This window comes from Camelus dromedarius, chromosome 7 (assembly GCF_036321535.1).
Source record: "Camelus dromedarius isolate mCamDro1 chromosome 7, mCamDro1.pat, whole genome shotgun sequence".
Taxonomy (NCBI): Eukaryota; Metazoa; Chordata; class Mammalia; order Artiodactyla; family Camelidae; genus Camelus; species Camelus dromedarius.
In genome coordinates, this window is record NC_087442.1 from 80,590,676 (window position 1) to 80,612,609 (window position 21,934).

General features: G+C 36.0%; 1 protein-coding gene across 6 annotated transcripts in view; it reads left to right on the forward strand.

Moving 5' to 3' along the window:
• Nucleotides 1-21,934, forward strand: part of SUGCT (succinyl-CoA:glutarate-CoA transferase) — a 553,331-nt gene that overhangs the window by 54,035 nt on the left and 477,362 nt on the right. For all 6 annotated transcript variants that reach the window (XR_010381748.1, XM_031454642.2, XM_064487720.1 and 3 more), the window contains exons 7-8: nt 2,248-2,339; nt 18,159-18,302. Coding sequence is in view for 5 of the 6 variants with exons in the window: in XM_031454642.2 (XP_031310502.2) it covers nt 2,248-2,339; nt 18,159-18,302 (236 nt within the window). In the remaining variant the exon portion in view is untranslated. The remainder of the gene's footprint in view (nt 1-2,247; nt 2,340-18,158; nt 18,303-21,934) is intronic.

A 21,934-nucleotide genomic window follows, 5' to 3' on the forward strand; every position in this document is an offset into this window, starting at 1 on the left:
TGGAAAATTTAGTCCATTTACATTTAAAGTAATTATTGATAGTTATGAACTTACTATTGCTGTTTTGCTAATTATTTTCTGGTTGTTTTGCAATTTCTTTGTTCCTTTCTTTCTATCTTGTTTCTTTCCTTTGTGATTTGATGATTTTCTGTAGTGGTATGCTTAGATTTCTTTCTCTTTCTGTTTTGTGTATCTATTATAGGCTTTTGCATTGTGCTACCATGAGGCTTACATAAAACATCTTATAGCTATAACAGTCTATTTTAAGCTGAAAACACCTTAACTTCAAATGTACACAAATGTTTTACATTTTACCCTCTCCTCCAACATTTAATGTTTTTGATGTCACAATTTATATCTTTTTAATATCGTGTGTTCATTAACAAATTATTGTAGTTATAGCTGGTCTTAATACTTTTAATTTTCACCTTTTTACTAGAGTTATAGGTGATTTGCCCACCACCATTACAATATTACAGTATTCTGAATTTAACCATATATTTATGTTTACCAGTGAGTTCTATACTTTCCTATGTTTTGATGTTACTAATTAGCATTCAGTTTGGGATTTCCTCCTAACTGTATGGTGCTGTGCCCGGAGTAAGTTTATGGTGAGAGTGTCTCAGCCTTTCCTACCAGTTTTGATATGGGCATTTCCTCTGTTGCCCATTGTGTAGGAGTCATTCAACTGGATTTCCCCAGTTTCTCAGTTTCCAGATTTCTCTCAGAAGGAATTGCCCTGTGTGTATCTCTACATTCATTGTGTCTGTGGGAAGAGGAAAATGGCCTCCTATGTCATCATTTTGATCAGAAACAAAACAGAAAAAAAAGCCTCTTCAGTTTCTTTATCTGTTAATTTGGTTGTCTTCTTTACAGTTTATTTATTTTGGGGGTAATTAGGTCATTTATTTACTTATTATTATTATTTCTGATGGAGGTGCTGGGGATTGAACCCAGGACCTCGTGCATGCTAAGCATGTGCTCTACCGCTGAGCTATAACCTCCCCTCAATTTGTTTGTTTTTTAAAGGTAATTGTTTTTATATAACAAGCATTCATTCAGTAAATGTTATTGAATCTCATTCCAGATGCTGGCAATAGAGCAGTGAATTAAACAGATAAAACCTCTAGAGCATAGCTTTAAGTAGGGAGGATACAGAAAATAAATAAACTATATTATATATGTTGTGGTGATAAGAGATATGAAGTCGACTATAACCAAGTAAGGGGAATTAAGAGTGAGAAGGGAGCGTGACCTTTCACAAAAGCTCTTCAGGGAAGGCCTCCCTGATAAGGAGACATTTGAGAGCAGAGTTGGAGGATGCGAGGGAGTGAGGTATGTGGATATGTGGAGTGAAACAGAGGGAGAACGTTTGAGAAGCAAGCAAGATACAGGGGATTTAGAGACAGATTCATGCAGCTCCTCATATAACTTCTATTATTCAACAATAGCACCGGGACTGAGGAGAGCAGGAGAAAATATTTTTTGTGTTCTCTTGATTTTTGCTGATGGGCAAAAAAAAAAAGAAAAAAAAAAGTGATATCTTTACCTTCTCTTTATAATCCTAGAAAGTGCTGTCAGGAGATGTGATCATTTTATTTATGTTCAAATTTTCAATTATCATTTATATTTTCTTTGCATACTTGAGAAAATATGTGAATGGAGCCTAGGGAGACATTGTTTTGTTTTCCTTTGTATACTGTTTTGTACAGAGCAAGAGTAGCAGATACCTACTGGAGAGTGGAAGGTGAGTTGGCTGAGTGAATCAGGCTGAGGTGTAAAGGATTAAGGAGGGGTGGAGACTGTGCACATTGGAGAATTTATGCCCTGTGCAAAGGGAAGAGCTGTTACTTAACTCTAATTGATTATTACCATGTGAGAATGTGAGCCTTGTTTTGTATTTATTTTCAAGTTTTTTTTCAGGAAAAGCCAGAAATTTGCATTTTATGTGCTATCTCCTGAGTTTTGAATGCTGGGAACTAAGTAAAAAACATTTCAAAACAGTCTTTAGGCCAGACAAAACATTCATGCAAGGGGAATCCGGCCCTCAAGTCAACAGTTTGCAACCTTCTTGGGTATAACACCATAATTAAATTCTCCTGCAATTTTACTGCTTCCTTCACGGGACAGTATAGATCTGATAGTTACAAAATGCCACAGGGTTTCTGGACACAAGTGGTTTCAGCACATGAAGGTGCTGCTGCTCTCCCTGCGTGGTGCTGACTGTATCTGTCCTTGCTGCCCTAGGGTATGGTCGGACAGGTCCGCTGTCTCAGCGCGCTGGCTATGATGCTGTTGCCTGTGCTGTCTCTGGGCTAATGCACATCACAGGGCCCGAGGTAGGTATCCTTCTTTAGAATGTTCATAATTTCCCCCCTATTTATTCCAAAAGGATTTTCATCTTTACTAACCCATAGGTTTAAACATGAGCTGATTTCAGAAAGAAACCACAGAAAGTGAATGACATTACAAATGGAAGTATTCGTTACGAATGTACTTGAGGCTAAATGTCAGTATGGCCTCATGGAAAATAACAATCTTTTTAGCAAGAATCAATAGATCAGGTGGCAAACACATTTTCTGTATATGCTATATTATTCAAGCTCAGGGTGGGCACCTTCGTGTGGCTTAGGAATGTTCCTTCTGTGTAGCAGAATGGCTGACTAGACTGCTCCACAGAAGTCCATTTCTAACAGAGTACCTTCGTTTGTCATATATACAGAGTGGAGGGTTTCTTTTTTCTCTCTGGAATATTATAAATGCTTACATATTTTAAAACTTGTTACTTAACACCTCAGATGTAGTTGTGTCTGATTGTTACATGCGTTAGCTTCTGACAGTGAAAGAATTGTTTGATTTCATCACAATCCTTCTCCATTGATGATAGGTTGGGAAGCTCCTAAAAAGTATATAGATGACCAGAATGTGGTTGATTAGATCAAAGACTCTTAGAAAATCGACTTTTGGGGAAAAGTGAGAATATCAGTTAGTAAAGTCAAAAAAAAAAAAAGAAGTATGAAAGCTTAGTGAATAAAAACACTGGAAAACATCCATTTCCAAGACAAATTAGATTGGTAGCCTTAAAAAACTTTTTTCCAGTAGGTGTTCCTTCTTGGAATTATTTTCTTTAGTTAATTCTTCAGAAAATACTGCTGCAGTATTGGGATAAACTGACCTCAAGTCTTTTTTTTTTTTTTTTAAAGACTTCTTTTATTTTAAAGTAGGCATTGGGATTTCAGTGACTTAAAATATATGTTCTTTTACTTTATTTGTTTCATTTCTACAAATCTTAGAAAGAATGTGTGTGGCTTTTCTTTAAAATATTCAAAGACACTGATTTTCTTTGCATCCACTGAGAAAACGGAACATGGACATGTATCTCTTTGCTCTTTCCCAAAAAAGTTCTTATATGTACAAGACATTTTTGCAAGTGGTTTTAGTTAAGAGCATTGTACTCAACTGTGAAGACATGAAAAACTCTGGGGCTTTTAGATCTGTATATTCAAATGTGAGAATGAATTAGCTCAAAAACAACTGAGGGGAAGGATTCCGGTAGCTCCTTTAGTACACTGTGCTGTATTCTGACAGGGATGACCACACGGTGTGTGCGCAACCTTATTATTTACCAGCCAGTAACTTAACTCTTGTGAATCCTACTCAGGAGATTTTTGTTCTGGCTAAGGAAATAACAACAAGCATTGTTTTGTGTACTTTACGTCTATTAAATTAAATAAAGTTAATTTCCTTAGACTATTTCCTTCACATAGACACGCCTCTCATGTCTCAGTTCATCCATCCAATGAATGGTTATGGTACACATTCCCTCTGTGTGCTGGGAACTGTGGGCACTGGGGATTAAACAGGCAACAGGGTAGACACAGTACCTAAGTGGAGAAAACAAAAGTTAACAGGAAAAAATATCAAACAAGTAAAAAGAACTCTGAAGAAGAGTACAGGGTGCTGTTAACACAGAGAGCAGTGTGCCTCAGGCCATCATAATACTTCCAGAGATCTCTGCAAAACATGGTTGAACAGGAGAGGTGAAAGCAGCCTGAAGAGAATCAGCCCGTGCTGGGGGTTCCCGTTAAAGGACTCATCTTCCCCTGATGTCAGCAGTAGCATGATTGTTCACTGCGCCTCTCGGTAGAGGCTGCACGGGAGGGATCACTTCTGAAAGCCCTGGCTAATATTTTTAACCAGCGAGTGCAGATGCACTATTACCAGTTATATCATGTTGCAGGTGAACATTTATCTGCCTGCACAGCTGTGTACTTGTGCTGTAGCATCGCTCCACGTTGTCGGATGACTGATTGGAACCCAGGCTTCTCTGTGGTTAAGAAGCTTCACCGCATCACCGTATTCAGTGCAGACTAATGTTGTCAGGGCAGGTGGTCAGGGAGGGCTTCCCTGGGGGCCAGATATTTAAGGCGGGATGCAATTAGGTATTAACCTGGTGACTAGAGGGCAACACTGTGTGTGACATCTAAATGCTGGAGAGCCTGGTAGGTTTGAGGAGCCAGAAGTGAAAAATCTTAAGGGTATGGTTCAGTGATGTTTTACAAATATGTGCACCTGGAAAAACATCATGCAGTTCCAGATAGAGCATATTTTCATCACCCCAGAGAGTATGAATCCCTCATACCTCTTCCCAAACAAAACCACCTCCTCTTAGAGGTGATCATTATTTTGACTTCTACTACTACAGACTAGCTTTACTGATTATTAAACGTCTATAAATAGAATCCTAAGCTGTGTGCTTTTTTAGTATCTGGCTTCTCTTGCTCAACATAATGTTTTCGAGGTTCATTAGATTATTGTGTGTATCAGTGGTGTGTTTTATTGTGGTAAATTATTCCATTGTATGAATATACCACGATTTATCCATTGTCCTGTTAATGAACATTTGAGGTGTTTCCAGTTTTTGTATATTATCGATAAAACTCCTATGAATATTCTTTTGAATGTCTTCTCTTGGACATACACACTCATTTCCCTTAGATATATACCTAGGAGTGGAACAGATGGATTACAGGTTAGGTGTGTATTTAGCTTTAATATACTGCCAGTTTTCCAAAGTGTTATCAGTACTCTACCAACAATGTTTGAGAGTTTTAATTTTCTTCACCAACTCTTGACAATGCTAATCTTTTTTAAAAATTGAAGTATAGTCAGTTTACAATGTTGTGTCAGTTTCTGGTGCACAGCACAATGTTCAGTCATACGTATACATACCTATATGCATTTTCATATTCTTTTTCTAATCTTTTAAATTTTAGTCATTTTGGTGGGTAGGTAGTAGTATCTCTTTGCAATATGAATTTTTATTTCCCTGATGAATAATTATGTACAGTATTTCACTTGCTTAAGTGGCCATTTGGATTTCTTTCTGCACTCTATGTTCTGGTCTCTCCTGTTACTTTGATTGGAGTGTTTGTCTTTTTCTCATTGATTTGTGGGATTTCTTCCTACACTCTAGATACAAGTATCTGCCAGACATATATTGCTATTTTCTCCCAGTCTATGGCTTGCCTTTTTGCTATGATAAAACATCATAATGATGTTATGATGAGCAGTTATTAATTTTATTTAAGCCAGAAGAAAAGCAACTTTAAAATTTTATGGTTAGTGTCCTTTGTATTTTCTGTTTAGGAAATCTTTGCCTGCCCTTGAGTCATGAAGATTTCTTTCTATGTTTTCTCCTAGAAGCTTTAGAATTTTGTTTTTCAGTTAATTAATTTAAATAGAAGTATAGTTGATTTATAATATTATATTAGTTTCAGGTGTACAGCATAATGAGTCAGCATTTTTACAGATTATGTTCCATTAAAAGCTATTACAAGATAATGGCTGTAATTCCTTGTGCTACACAATATATCCTTGTTGCTTATCTATTTTATACATAGAGGTTAGTGTCTCTTAATCCCATACCTCTAATCTGCTCCTCCTTCCTTCCTCTCTCCCCGCTGGTACCCACTAGTTTGTTTTCTGTATATGTGAGTATGTTTCTGTTTTGCTTTATACATTCGTTTGTGTTGTTTTTTAGATTGCACATAAAGGTGATGTCATACAGTATTTCTCTTTTTCAGACTTATTTCACTAAGTATAATATTCTCTAGGTCCATCTATGTTGCTGCAAATGGCAGAATTTCATTCTTTCTTATGGCTGAGTAGTATTCCACTGTATATACACACCACATCTTTATCCATTCATCAGCTGATGTTTAATGATTCATTAGTTTTCATTGTGATTTGCCATGCAGTCCAATCTCCTAGGGAAGATGCAAACTCAGAATTTAAGATCTCATTAACTTCCCACTAGAATTTTCTATGGTTCAAATAGTAATTCAAGACACTCTGCATCTTCCTTTTTACTGTGCAAAATCACAGTATCAATCAAACACTGCATCCTTGACTAGCCAATTTTTCCCATAAAAAATAAATTGTGAAGAAAGAAATTCTATGGTATTACTCAGTTTTTCCAAGATAAAACAGTAAATAGAGACTCCTAAAGCTGAAAAACTCTCAAAGGATCATTGGTCCAACTTCCTGCCTTTGGGCAGGTAAATGTCTAAATCACCCAGGAAGATGCTTACCTCTCTCTCCTTAAAGACCTCCAGAGGAAATGGAGCAGTTACTGAGTACCTAGTACATGCTTTAAACTTTGAAAGAGAATGGTAATAGAGATGTCCTTCAGTTTGAACTTATTCATAAACTGAAAAGAACAATAGCAGGAGGTTTAAGTAAGAAGCAGTTTAGTTTTGCTTGGCTCCATGAAAGAGTTAAAAAACACCAAGCTGAATTATCTGTTTGTAATCTGTAGGTCTGCACGTTTTCTCTTATTTTCAATATCATGTTCCCCTGATGTTTTGTTTTGCTCGTGACAGTCTAGGAAGATTTTCTCATCTTAATCATTACATGTTGGGAAATGAGGATGGATGTGATTCTTCTTTTTAGGGGGAGGAAGGATCAGCACCTGTGTCTAGCTGGGAATGAGGAGTCTCAGTGGTCAAGAGTCCTTGTCATAGGGGCTGTTACTACTACCATCTTTCTAAACTGTCCAGTAAATACAATCAAAATTGGAACAAATTATTTTTACTTAGCATTTTATTTAACCAGGTTATTTCTTTATGTTGATTCTTTGTATATTGTCAGTATTATTTTGAGCTGTGTCCACTCTTGTTCCACATTGCAGAGCAAGAAAATTATTATAGCTCATCTATATATAGCACTGGTGTGCCTGGAACTATAATACTAAGTTGGTTTACGTAAGCACCAAAAATTCCATAGAAATGTCGACCAATTGGAAACATTCCAAAGAAATACATGAAAAAAAGAATGCTTTTTTTTTTTTTAAGCCAGAAGGAAAGACTAAAGTAAATATAAACAGTTTGTTTAAATGTTGCAGGAAAAAAGGACATTGACATATACATACATACCAATATAGAAAGGGAGGGTAGATTGGGATAATTGTTTTGAAATACTATCCATGTTATGCATGAATATTATTTACTTTTTTCAAATTCCTCTTAATTGGAGGATGCTTTTGCTTGGCTATTTTACCCTCTGTAAACCCCAGGGTAGGGATGGTGCCAGTCTTCCGGGTCTCCATCCGCACATCTAGATTGTGGTCCTACAACCCCGAGCCAACACTCAGCCCACTTCTGAAATCTGTGCACAGACTTTTCTCTTTCCCACCCTGACAGCTTCAGTTATCCTGGGCTCGTCTCTCTTCTATGTTATTTAGGAATGTTGACCCTCAATATTTTCTTTTCAAGTCCAACTCCTGTGATTATCTTGATCAGTTTCAACATCTTCATTGATGACCTGCTGCAAGCCTTCATTGAACGGTCTCAGGAAGTCAGGAAACCGGGGTTTGAAATTGCGTTCTGTGATTCAGTGTAACATTTGGCAAGTTGCCTGACTTCAGTTTCCCCCTTTGTAAAACAGGGGAAATATCTTTTTAAGACGGTAGTTGTAAAGTTATGGTAGAAGTATCACATTAATTATATATAAAATCATGTCATAGTCTTTTTCAAATGCCTGTTGACTCAACACCCGTTATTTGATCAACCAACTCAAATGACCATATTTTATATTTTGTGTTACATGTGAAGATTCCATATGGGATCTGTTCTCTGATTGTATCTTGCACATCACAAGTTCCTTGACTGTATTAACTCCTTTAATCTTTTAAACCCATCCTCCTATTCATTTGGTCAGTCACCTCCCTTCTACTTCACTTTTCTTGCTATTGTCATAACGAAGACCAATTTGGAGGATGGGTCTCTTCACTGTGTCTCTTCTGAGCTTGAGGTATCCTGTTCTGCAGGGATGGTTTTCATCTGGGTTAGTAGTCTTCACCCCACTCTGGGAGTTGCAAAGTGATGTGTGGGATGGTTGGGTTGTTACTGGCATTTAGTGCTTAAGGTAGCGATGAGTAACCATCCTTAAATATGGGACAGGCTCTTGAATCTAAGATTCTGTCTCCAAAATGCCAGTAGTGCCCGAGTGAAATCACTACTGGATACACAGGACTTTCACTCATCCTTTATGACCTGGTTTGTTTCTTAGCTTCCTTAGAGAAAATTTTCCACTTCTTTCTCTGTGCTCCTGTGTGATTTTCATTATGTTGCCACTTGCATGTTTCTCTGTCTCTGACTTTATAGAATATAAATGGCTTAATTCAGGGAGAGTGTCTTTGGAATGCTTCCTTTTGTATCCTTAGAGTGAAACACAGATCCACTATAGAGTTGGTGCTCATTGATTATTATCTATGAATTTGGAGTCTTTGAGTATTCAACTTCAGTTTGATAATTAGTGGTTGATACATGTAGCAATAGCTATAGCATTTGAGATTCCTTTTGGAGTTAAGGGGAAGACTTAAAAATAAAAGGAGAGGGTTTTCTTTTGGATAGGACACTTCCTATAAACATCATACTCAGAAAATGTGAATAAAGAATTTTTTGGGTTGTGACTGGAAAAATATGGTAAAAATATTTGGAAAGGAAAAACACTTAGCTTGAGGTACTGATTAAAAAGCATGTAAACAAGTTTCTTCCTAATGTTTTGTGTTCTGAATCTCATGGAAGAAAAAACCCCCTCCTTTTCTTTTCTGTCTCAATAAATGGTTATTTTTGAGAGCATTGTGTTCATTTTGAGTCATCATGCTTTGAAAAAATGTTATAATCAGAGAAAATCCTACGAAGAATGGCCACAGTTATCCCAGGAATATGAGATAGTTTCTTCAATGAGAAAGTCTCTAGAGACCGGATTTGCTTGCCATAGATAAGACAAGGAAATGATCTGAATTCTGTTTTCATCTGTTTTGAGGAGGATGTGGAATAGTTATTTTTATTGTTCAATAGAACAATGAATAAGAGAAAATGAACTGGAGAAGAGATTTTAGTCGGCTGAATGAGGAGCTTTTTGACTGTAAGGGCACTGAACATTGCAGTGCATACGGAAACAGGTCATGTGGTTTCTGTTAGCATGGGGGAGTGGAAGGAGCCTGAGCCTCAGGATGCTCCTGGCTTGAAATCCTAGTCCCACTTAACATCTCCGAGCCTTGGGGTTTTTTTTCTTTTTTAATAAAAGTGAGAATATCAACACAAATCCTCAAAAATGTACTCAGATTAAATGAATAATGTGGGGAATAATGCTAGCTCCGTTTCCCTTTCTGGTGCACACCTGGCATGTGCTGGGTACTCAGTAACTGCTCTTAGCCTCTGGAGGTCCTTAAGGAGAGAGGGATGAGTGTCTTCCTGGATGATTTAGACATTTACCTGCCTGAAGGCAGGAATTTGGACCCAATGATCCTTTGAGAGTTTTTCAGCTTTAGGAGTCTCTATTTACTGTTTTATCTTGGAAACTGAATAATACAATAGAATTTCTTTCTTTACAGTTTATTTTTTGTGGGAAAGATTGGCTAGTCAAGGATGCAATGTTTGACTGATACTGTGATTTTGCACAGTAAAAAGGAAGATGCAGAGTGTCTTGAATTACTGTTTGAACCATAGAGAATTCTAGTGGGAAGTTAATGAGATCTTAAATTCTAAGTTAGCATCTTCCGTAGGAGCTTGGACTGCACGGCAAGTCACAATGTGTGCACTGCACTCCACCTTTTTTTATCTAAGTAAACTCAAGGCTAAGTGACTGTAAAGGGGGAGTATAAAGAGATTTCTAAAGGGCAGTGTGCAGCTTTGAGGAAATAAAGGGAAATAAGGTTTAGCTCAATTAGTCTTGGTTCTGAGCCACTACCTTATCACCTATTGTCAGCCCCTGGACTGACTGGTGAGAACGTTGTTTAGCTGTAACTGAACGTTAACATTAACATTAACTTTTGAGAAAATACTTTAATTTCTGTCTTTCGCTGCATGTTCAAGGAGGAGGAAACTGCACTTTTGGCACGGAAAGTTTTAAAATATTAGGAAGATTAATATTTGTGTAAAAACAATACCTTTAAGTAGAGTCAGTGTACTTTTTAGTCCTCTCTAGTCATTCCTTTTATATATTGAGGGTCAGCAAGTGCAAAAATAATAAATAATTGGTCTGCAGTCATTGCCACAGAAAAGAACTTTGAACTTTTAATAAAGCTCACATCTGTATTAGTGAATCATAATTCCTGTCCTGAGGGGTAAGGAAGGTTGAGAACTTCACGACAGAACTGCGGGATGCAGTTCTACAGACCTTCCAGAGCCTGGCCTGATTGAATCGAGGATTTTCACGTTTAGGAGTGCTGACACCAATTTTGCTATACACCGGAAGTCTTTAGAATTAGAGAACTCTAAATAACACGTAAAGTCCCTTACCCTAGACCTAGTGAAACAGAAACTTTGTTTATCCGTATTCTTGAAAATCCTCCGAGTGATTCTGCTGATCCACCCGGTTTTGGAATCGCTGGTTTAAGTAATAAGAGATTCTGTTAATACTTTGTGAGAGAAGGGCATGTGGTTCCTGTCTCCGTCCTCAGTCTACTGCATGCTGGCTTCCATGGCAACCTCATCAATGCAGTCACTCTTGGGCGGTTACCCATGACCTCTTACCTGGGCGCTGCAGTGGGCATTTCCCTTTCCTGTCTCACCGCTGTGGCAGCATCAGTGCTGGCGGTCCCTCAGTGCGCTTTCCCTTCTTGTCTCCCTCGATATCCGTCTCCTCAGTCTTCGTAACCTCTTCTTCCTCAGCCTGCTTTTAAAATAATGATTGCGTCCAGAATTCTGTGCTTTGACCTCATCTGTTCTTTTCACTGTTTTATACTGTCTAATACTGCAACCATCATCCACATGTGACTATTACTTCTTCGAAATGTGGGGAGTCTGAACTGAGATGTGCTGTTAAGTATAAAATATACATTGGATTTCAAAGACATCTGAACAAAATCATGTAAAATTTCTCATTAATAAATTAAAAATTGATTAGACTTGAAATGATAATGTTTTAGATATATTAGGTTAAATGAAATATTATAATTAATTTCACCTGTTTCCTTTCACTTTTTTTAGTGTGGCTAGTAGAATTTTAGTAATTTTTATCTTGTTCATATTATGTTTCTATTGGGTAGCATTGTTTGATATGTTCTTCCTAGGCAGTGTCTCAAACCTATTGTGGTTTTAACTACCATGTATGGTGTTTTGCCTCTCAAATTTGTGTCTTCTACCCAGTTCTTTTTCCCTTAATTTTTAGGTTTGCATATTCAAGTCTTGATTGGATATTCTCTAAGCTCTTTAAACTGAACAAACAAAAAACCAGTTCATCAAACTTACTTCTCTTTCCTTTCATCCTATCTCAATTGAACTATTAACCCAAAACCAGAAACTTACACTTCTACCCAGACAGTTACTAAGTCCGATTGGTTCTGTGTTACAACTCCTGTGACCATTTGTTCCATCTTTTCCTTCCTACTGCTGTTGACTTAGTTTGGCCCCTGATCTTTCTCATGAATAATTGCAGTGATTTCCTACTTGGTTCCCTGCCTCTAATCTCAAATCTTACTATTCTTACTCTTGTCTAATCTACAAAGTGATACCACTAGTAATTTTAATTTGTATTCAATACAACTGACCTTGACACTTAAAAAAAAAAAAGAAATCCTTCAATTATTTCCTATCATAATTAGGGAAACAAATAAACCTAATCTCATTAGATGTGGTACCAGGCCTTCATGACTTATCTTAAGTTGCTATCCAGCCTTACTTCTTATCATACCCTCACATTCATTCTTTGCTTCAGTCATCCAAACTACTTGCAAATTTTTCTCCAAATTTATAAATCAGTTTATAATATATTTTAAAAGAGTCATAGACTTCTCTGAGAATTTGATGAAGGCTGTTGAACCTTTCCTAGAAAATTAACATACAGAATTTTTGCATATATTTACAGAGGGATCTTGGAACACCTGAAACTGGGGCAAGTACTATACTTTATATCCTTTTGTTTCCCAGGTATTCCTTCTCCTTTGTATGCCAGTTTTCTTCTTGGTCATGTGTAAGCCTTGATCTCTATTCTGTTAATAATTACTGTGTAACAAATCACCTTGAAACTCGGGGACTTAAAACAAGAGGAGTCATTTTATTAACTCTTACTTTCCATGGGTCAGGAGTTGGGGAAGGGCTCAGGTGGGTGGTTCTGGCTTGGTATTTCTCAAGCAGTTGCAGTCAGAGCAGGAACAGTGGGGGCTGGAGCAATCTGGGTCTCCCAGGCGTCGCTCCATGTAGTCTCAGGGCTTCTGCATGTGGTCTCTGAATGGGTTAGTCTGGGCTTCCTCACAGCGTGTGGCCACAGAGCAGTCACGCTGGGTAACGTGGGGGCTCAGGGCTCTACTGACACAGGTGTTTCAGTGAACAAGGCAAAGTCGCCATTGCATACGTTTTGTAATGTAGCTGTGGAAGTCATGCTCTAACCTTTCTGCATTTTACTGGTGACAAGCATGTCACAAGCCTACCCAGATTCAAGGAGAAAGGAATTAGATACCACCTCTTGATGGCAGGAGTGACAAGGTACTAAAAAGGCATGTGGAACGGGAGATATTGCAGCCAGCTTTGGCAAATATAATCTGTCACAATCTTAACATGCTGCAGTGCTGAGTAAAGAGAATTTGGGATTTAGGCAAAGTGTTTCCACTTTGTGGAGAAATCTGTTAGTAAAAATGGACACTTTGTAGCTTTAATTGATCTTTTCTTGGCTCTGTCTGTGGTAAAAATGGTTATGAATTAAGCTTATATGATCTTAGTATAAACATTCTCTGTTATTAGTGTCAGAAACTAATTATCAAGGAAAAGACCAGAATGAAAGGAAAAGAACAGATATCTCTTGATACATTAGATGGAAATTCTGAGTGTGTAAAAAGGATATGTTTTCACCATTTATTCCACACTTCTAAAAACATATATCTTAATGACTTGATAATCCATTTGGATAAAACTAATGCATTGCCATACACGGCAAAAAGATAAATGTTCTCCTACATGTTGATGGGTTATCATGTTCCAAGACTGCCTTAATTGGTTCCATCTAATTTTTGTCATAATTAAATAAGACTAAAATAACTTTTTAAAAACCAGATTATCTCCTGATTTTCTTTGGCTTTTTCTAGCAGCTCCGTGCATGTGGTCACTACCAGTACCTCGAGTGTTTCTATCAGGTTTATCTTGGAGGATTCAGGAAGAATTGTATTGGATAACTTGTAACACTGGTGTAGAAAGATTTTTATTTCGAAAGTAATTGCATTCCAAGTCCATAGTATAGTTCTTTGAGACATCATTTATTGATGAGAAATGAAAATCAAACCAAATAGGTAAAAATTATAGGATAGGAAAAGTCCTCGAGTTCTTGTTGTTGCTTCTGGGTATGGCTTACCTAAATCCTACCAGATGTAGACAACTCTTGACTAAAGTCAATAGTAGAGGTCTGGAGCTACCTTCTAGAATATATAAATGAGTTCAGAGGAGGCCTCTTACATATAGAAATGTGTGGATCTTAGTGGATGTGAATGTTGTTTTGTCTCAGGAATCAGAGACATTGACATTTAGTTTAGATTTGTTTTGGTTTGTCTCTGATCCATCAGCACTGAAAGCTGTAGCATAGAAACTATCACTAGGAAACCTTTTCTTAAAGAACAACGTGGAAAGAAGCAAAATAACTTTCTGAATTGTTTCTTTGGCCTTCCCTTAAAATACCACAATTCCCCAACCATCCATTCCATTTTCTCCCAGTCTAACCCTATTTAAACTCAAGAGGACAGCCAGGCTAGATGATATTTTGGGCATCTCACTGTGGGAGCTAACTCAAAATGATTTACATGGTATTTAATAACTGGATAAGAAAATAGTACGTTTGGTGTGTTAAGGGATCTCCGAAAGTTTGTAGTTTTATCCACTTCTTAATTTAGCGGGCTCCCAATGAATGGATTCTTCCAGTTATTTTCTGAAAAGGGTTTTGGTTTACATTTTTCAGAGTGGTAAAAGTATGCTTCTCTGTGGATGCATTAGATTGCTTGCCATTTACTTGAATTGTATAGAACAAGCCATCTCATATCAAGACTGATCATTTCTTAATTGTAGCTGTAAAAATGACAAATCAATTCACACATTTACAACTTTTGCTTTCTGTGATTGTCTGAAAAGGAGAGATGATGAATTAGAATAATATATGGAAGGAAGATGGTAGTGAAAGGAACAGAAGCTTTGGGGTCAGAATTCCTGCATTCTAGTTCCAGTTTTATCATCTGCTCTCTGTGACTTCGATAAGTTAATTTATCATCTAAGTCTTTCTTTCCTAACCTATAAAATAGGACTAATAATGATACTTACAGAATTATTATTGAGAGTTAAATGTAACAGCGTATGTTGAAGCACTTTGAAGAGCATGAAATTGTATGCGACATTATGGCAGGAGACTTGTCTTTTTTGTTTTGTTTTGTTGATGATTTTTTTGTACGTGTTTTCACATTCATAAGATATTGGTCTATAGTTTTATTTTCCTTTGATGTTTTTGTGTGGTTTGACTTCAGTTTTTACTGGCCTCATAGAATGAGTTGAAAAGTGTTTCCTCCTTATCCAGGTTTTGTAAGTGTTTGTAAAGAGGTAGAATTCAAGAGTGAAGCTAAAAAAAGGTCTTTTTTTTTTTTGTTCTCATTGGAAGCTTTGTGTTTACTAATTCAATTACGAATTCAGTTTCTCTAATTGTCATGTATCTATTCAGTTTTTCTATTTATTGTTTAGTCAGTTTCAGTATTTTATGTCTTTTTAGGAATTTATCCATTTCACCTTGGTCTTGTAATTTGTTGGGGCAGAGTTTTTCATTGTGTTCCCATATAATCCTTTTTGTTTCTGCAAGATTGTTAGTGATGTTCCTTCTTTCATTCCTGATATTAGTAATTTGAATCTTCTCTTTTTTCATCTTGGACAGTTCAGCTAAAAATTTGTCAGTTTTATTAATCTTTTCAAAGAGCCAACATTTTGTTTGTCGATTTTCTCTATTGGGCTCCTATATTTTATTATTTTTTGCTTTAATATATGTTATTCCTTCCTTTTACTGGCTTTGGGTTTAGTTTACTCTTCTTTTTTCCATGTCTTAAGTTGGAAGGCTAAGTAATTGATTCAGGATGTTTTTTTCTCTTTTAATATAGATACTTACAGTTCTAAATTTCCCTCAAATACTGCTTTAACTATGAGCATACATATTGATATGTTGTGCTTTTATTTTCATTTACCTTAAAGTATTTTCTAACTTCTTATACGACTTTCTCTGTTACTCATTGTTATTTTGGGATAATGTTGTTTACTGACCATGTACTTTTGAGTTTCCCAAATGTGCCTCTGTTATTGATTATAAATTTCATTCCATTGTGATCTGAGAACATATTTTGTATAAATTCACTTATTTAAAATATATTTTAGATTGTTTTATGGTCTAGCATATGGTCCATCCTAGAGAATGTTACATGTGCACTTGATAATGTGCATTTTGTGTCCATTAAGTATACTTGGTTTATCGTGTCATTTAGATTTTAATTTCTTTTTTGATCTTCTATCTAGTTGTTCTATTCACTATTCATATTTCAATATTGACATGCCTACTATTATTCCTAAGGGGTTTATTTCTCCCTTCAAGTCTGTCACTTTTAGTGGCTCTATTATTGTGCCCATGTATGCTTATAATTATTATATCTTCCTGAGGCACTGACCCTTTTTTCATGATAAAAATCTCTCTCTTTTTCTCAACTTTTTGTTTTGTTTTAAGTCTGTTTTGTCTGATATTTGTATAGCCACTCCAGCATTCTTATGGTTGCTGTTTCCATGATGTATCTTCTCCCATGCTTTCATTTTCAGCTTGTCTGTACTTTGAATCTGAACTGTGTTAAAAAGCCTCTTTTAAGTAGTATTTCATTAAAATTACTTGGAACAAAAGATCATGTTTAACAGCGACAATTTTGTCTTTAAGGATAGATGACAATGTTTATTTAATGTTTATACATCTCACAATATTATTATGGATTATGTAATGATGTTTTAGAATATTAGGTACAGTCTCCACTTTTCAGGAAATTTAAAATATAATATAAAGGATTTATTATCTTATTTATTCCTATTGGTCTGAGAAGTATAGCAGATAATATATGATTATATTTATATTTATATTTATATTATATATTATATTTATATTTATATAGCAGATGTCTATAAACAAATTTGAACTTGAATCTCACTTTTAATACATTAAATAATCTTAAATCCAACTGACAAAATTAATTTTATATTGGATTATATATAATTATATAATTATAATGGATTCAAGCCACTACAAGTTTTGCCAATAAAAATAGTTAGAAGCCTCCCGGAAGTTTCCAATTTTTATGTCAATATATTCTTTGAAATTGTGTTGAAAAGCAGGGAAATATGTTTACTCACTATATAGTCTCACTTACTTGATTTTAACATATTTAGCTGTCTTGTAAGATGATTAACGTAGTTTATGCATGAGCTTCAGAAAAGGAAAAATTAGCTTCTGAAAATGACTGAACATCAGCTGGAATTAATGAATAAGGAAGTGAATGAATGAACGTATCAACCAGATGAAATGTTAAATGTAGGTTTTTTAGGTATTATGTGCAATGAAAGACTTAGCAGAATTCAAGGTAATGAAAAATAGGAACTGTCTGATACAACAGTGGTTAATAATAATGTTGATGAACATTTTGGTAACTAATTTTTATGGGGTACTTATTGTCTGCCTGGCATTATTCTAATACCTTTACATATGGTGAAGGATTGGATTGTCAAATCAGACTTAACATGAATTGGAGATGTTAATCAATTCAAGCTTTACTTGTAATTTTAAGGATACAAGCAATCAAAAGACACTGGAGAAGCAGAAAGAGCTTCTGGACATTGAGAGAGGCCCCCAGAGCTTTTCTTCTCACAATGGCAAAATTCTCAATCCCACAGCAGTAGATACAGTTGCAAAGGAAGTTCACGGGTTACCTCATGTAACTCGGAACTGATGGACTGTGACACGTTTCCATTTTATACTCAGGTAGTTTCATAGCTCATGCCTTGAAACTAAATCTATAGATTCTAGGTTTGTTTACCACAGTAATTCTAAACCAGGAGTATCCTGCTAAAATCCTTTTATAGATAAATACTCTTTTTTTAAAAAAAGCAAATACCACTAGTATATTTGCCAGTTTTTAGCACTCTTATAACGAAATTAGACCAGGTCTTCTGCCTTCGTCTTTCCTGGGAGAGCCTCTTACCCAACAGGAGGAAAAAAAACCAAAAAACTTCTTTAACTCTTTCCTCTCTAACAGAGTAACCCATTTAAATTCAAATTCAATTATTAACTTTTTTCGTGTAAATAAGGTAAAATATATTAAGAAGGATCTTCAGACATGTTTTTAAAAATCTTTTATTTCGTGTAGTTTGGTTTAGTTTGGTTGGTGGGGGTGGGTTGAGAAATATGATAAATATACAGTAAATATAAATATGTTCTTACCATCAACAGGTATCTATAATAGCAACTTGTTGTATTTGTTTCATTTGTATGTATGTGTGTGCACATGATATGCAGTTCCTTCTTCTACTTGACGTTAGAATATTTGAGAAATCATATGATGGTTTTAATTTTCAATTTCTCTGTTTTTCTCAACCCACCTCTCAAATCAGGATGGAGATCCAGTTCGTCCAGGAGTGGCCATGACTGATCTTGCCACTGGCCTTTATGCATATGGAGCCATTATGGCTGGATTGATACACAGATATAAAACTGGAAGAGGACTGTTCATTGATTGTAACCTACTGTCATCCCAGGTACCAACCCAAATAACATTTTAGATAGTGGTGTAAAAACATGTGTCTGTGTTAATGCTTTTTCATGTCAAATCCCGCTGTCACGTGTGCAAAAACAAAACCAAAACAGCAAGACCCTTCCCAACCCCAGCCAACAGCAGTAAAAGCTGTTCTGTTTTGGGTTTTTGGTGTTGTCAAATTAAAGTTATTAAAACCACAAAAATTTTGTTATAATGCAGACATTGCAGTTGAACCAAAAATATTAAAGACTGTCTTTTATTTGAATAGGTCTGTTATTATTTTTGAGACAGAGTATAGTTGTTTCTATTTTATTGTCATGTGAGCTCTGTGACTTCTTTTTACCAGAATTTATTCATCTTTTTTTGTGCTGTGGACTCTTCGGGTAGTCTGGTGAAGTCTGTGGACCTTTCCTCACAATCAAGTTTTTATTTATTTATTTATTTTTTAACTTTTTTTATTGATTTATAATCATGTTACAATGTTGTGTCAAATTCCAGTGTTCAGCACAATTTTTCAGTCATTCATGGACATATACACACTCATTGTCACATTTTTTTCTCTGTGAGTTATCATAACATTTTGTGTATATTTCCCTGTGCTGTACAGTGTAATCTTGTTTATCTATTCTACAATTTTGAAATCCCAGTCTATCCCTTCCCACCCTCTACCCCCCAGCAACCACAAGTCTGTATTCTCTGTCTGTGAGTCTATTTCTGTCCTGTATTTACGCTTTGTTTTTGTTTGTTTGTTTGTTTTTGTTTTTGTTTTTTAGATTCCACATATGAGCGATCTCATATGGTATTTTTCTTTCTCTTTCTGGCTTACTTCACTTAGAATGACATTCTCCAGGAGCATCCATGTTGCTGCAAATGACAATCAAGTTTTTAAATGCATAGAATGAGATATTTAGGTTTACAAAGGTAGCCAATCATATTGAAATATACTCATTTCAGTGTAAAAACCAATTTTGTGTTATAATAGCATGTATTTTTTTTTTACTAATACATTAAACCAGAAGATCTATTCATGGGTGCAATAACTATAATATGATATGAAAATATGTGTAATATTTACTGGTGATCAAGTCATACTTAGTTACTGCTAATACTCTTGTGGTTTATTGCCTACATTCATAATTATAGAAAATGCTAAATTTTAGTTAGAGGTTGATGAAAATAAAGATATAATTTTTTTCCATTCAAGTTAATTGCTTCCCCAAATTCTTTCCATGGACTCCAAATTAAGAACCCTTGGTTTAGATAGCTATCAGTTATGTTAGGCTAAATGCTAAGCGGAAAGAATAAAAGGGTTAACTCACTCTCAAATCGACATTTTGCCTCCTTTTAACTGGATCAGATCTAGATGCTGTACCATATGTGGAAGTTAATTATGAATAGATAATTTTTCAGGGATAGGAAAAAAAGAAAATATCTATTTTATGCAAGGAGACATTTTACTATGGGCAAAATTGCTTTAAAGACAGAGACCTCAATTGGGAATTTCAGATTTAAATGGCATACATGGGAAAATAGTAAACTTGGAACTCTGCTTTGGAGATTTTTCTCTTTAGACAAAATTAAGGTGGTGTATAGAGGTAAAAAACATTAATATGGTTGAATGTGAAATACTATATTATATGTGAGGTTTTAATATTAGCTTTGAGTCTTGGTCAGAATTTTAATGGTTATATAAAAGTGTAAAAGAACTCTCTGCAAATGAATGATCTAGCTCCTTAACAGAGAAACACAGATGTTAGTTATGGGAAGAAGCTGGAAGTCTTTTCTCCCCTCCACTAATTTTATAGCTGTAAGGAAGCTGAGGTAGGTTAAGTGACTGGGTAAAGGTTGCACATCCAGTAAACATGGAAGCCATGAAGGTTTCATGGGGGTATGACCTGTGCAGCCAGAGGGCACTAGGCTTAATTTAAATGCTCTGCTGTCACTGCCTTGAAATTCTGAATAATCCTTGAATGAGAAGCCCTACATTTTTTCATTTTGCACCAGTGCTCACAAATTATGTAGCTGGTCCCATATTTGGGACTCTACTTTGGCCTCCTAATCTCTACCTAGACAGCTCTTCTTATAGTATGTCAATGACTAGTTAATTAGCTTTGGAAAAATTCTCTTGTGGAGTATTACAGAGTTTAATTCTCTTCTAGCACTTAACACAGTGATTCACAGTCTCGAGGTGTATGGTTCCATGGGGGTGGGAGTGGAGGTGGGCGGAGTAATTGGCAGGGCTGTTTGAAAGTGAGCGCACAGTAAATGCAAGCTCATGCACGCATACACACATCTAGACATTTCAGCCGCTTTGAGTGTGTCTGTATTTGTCGTGCATGTTGCTTCTTGAGGCTGTGAGTTCCATGTGTGTAGGAATTATGTTTGTTCTTGCTGACAGTGGTATCCTCAAAGCCTAGCCCAGTATCTGTCAAATAGCAGGTCTACCAATCTTTGGAGGTCAATCAGAGAACCACCGTTACCAGTTGGTATGCCTCATAACTTAAATTTGATGGGAAAATTGGGAAAAGGTGGTAATCCATGGATGTAGAATAAGTACTTGATAAATAACTAAGATGAAATGATTTGCTTTCTGCAAATATGGTAGCAGTGAATTAGCCTATTGTGCTGAAGCTAATCCAGTCAAAGGTTGCTAAAATTATTAGTATATATTTAAAAAAAATTTTTTTTTGGTGGGGGGAGGTAATTAAGTTTATTTATTTATTTTATTTTTAATGGAGGTACTGGGGATTGAACCCAGTACCTCGTGCATGCTAAGCATGTGCTCTACCACTGAGCTATACCCTCCCCCCCAAATTATTAGTATATTTAAGACTCATTAGTTACCTTTTTTTTTTTATGGGGGGAGGTATTTAGGTTTATTTGTTTGTTTTTGTATTTCTATATTTAATGGCAGTACTAGGAATTGAACCCGGGACCTTGTGCATGCTAAATGCACACTCTACCACTGGGCTATACCTTCCCCCCCATTAGTTACCTTTTTATAATTGGCATATAACATTATATTAGTTTCAGGTGTAAATATAATGATTTGGTATTTGTAGATATTGTGAAATGATCACCACAGTAAGTCTAGTTAGCATCCATCACCACACATAGTTACAAGTTTTTTTTCTCTTGAAAACTATCATGGCATTTAACCTGACAGACAAGTGTTTTTGTTGAAATATGAGAATTTTGAGAAAGATAGCATTTGGAGTCACGAGATGACTGGGTGTTTTGTTTCAGCTCCAGTCACCTGAGCACTTGCTGTGTCCCGGGCTCTGTGCTGGCTAGGCTTGGAGTTGGAGGCCACACATCTGTTCATGGTCTACTACTAGAGGCAACCAAGTTGTATGTGCAAATTGGAGGTGACATATAGTTACCTGTGGTTCCCAAATAGGGTTATAGAATGTGGTTGGGCCTCGTATGTCATGCTTAGGAATCTGGATTTTAACCTTTTAAAACTTCTGTTTCTCTATCTGTAAGTTCTGTTAGGTGATGGTTTTTTCAACCAAATACTTTGTCTCCTTGGATGCTTGCTACTGTCGCTACATTCAGAACGACCCCTGAGCTGTGAACAGTATTAGAGATTTCAAAAGGCAGCGGTACAGGTAATAATCTATGCTTAGCCTA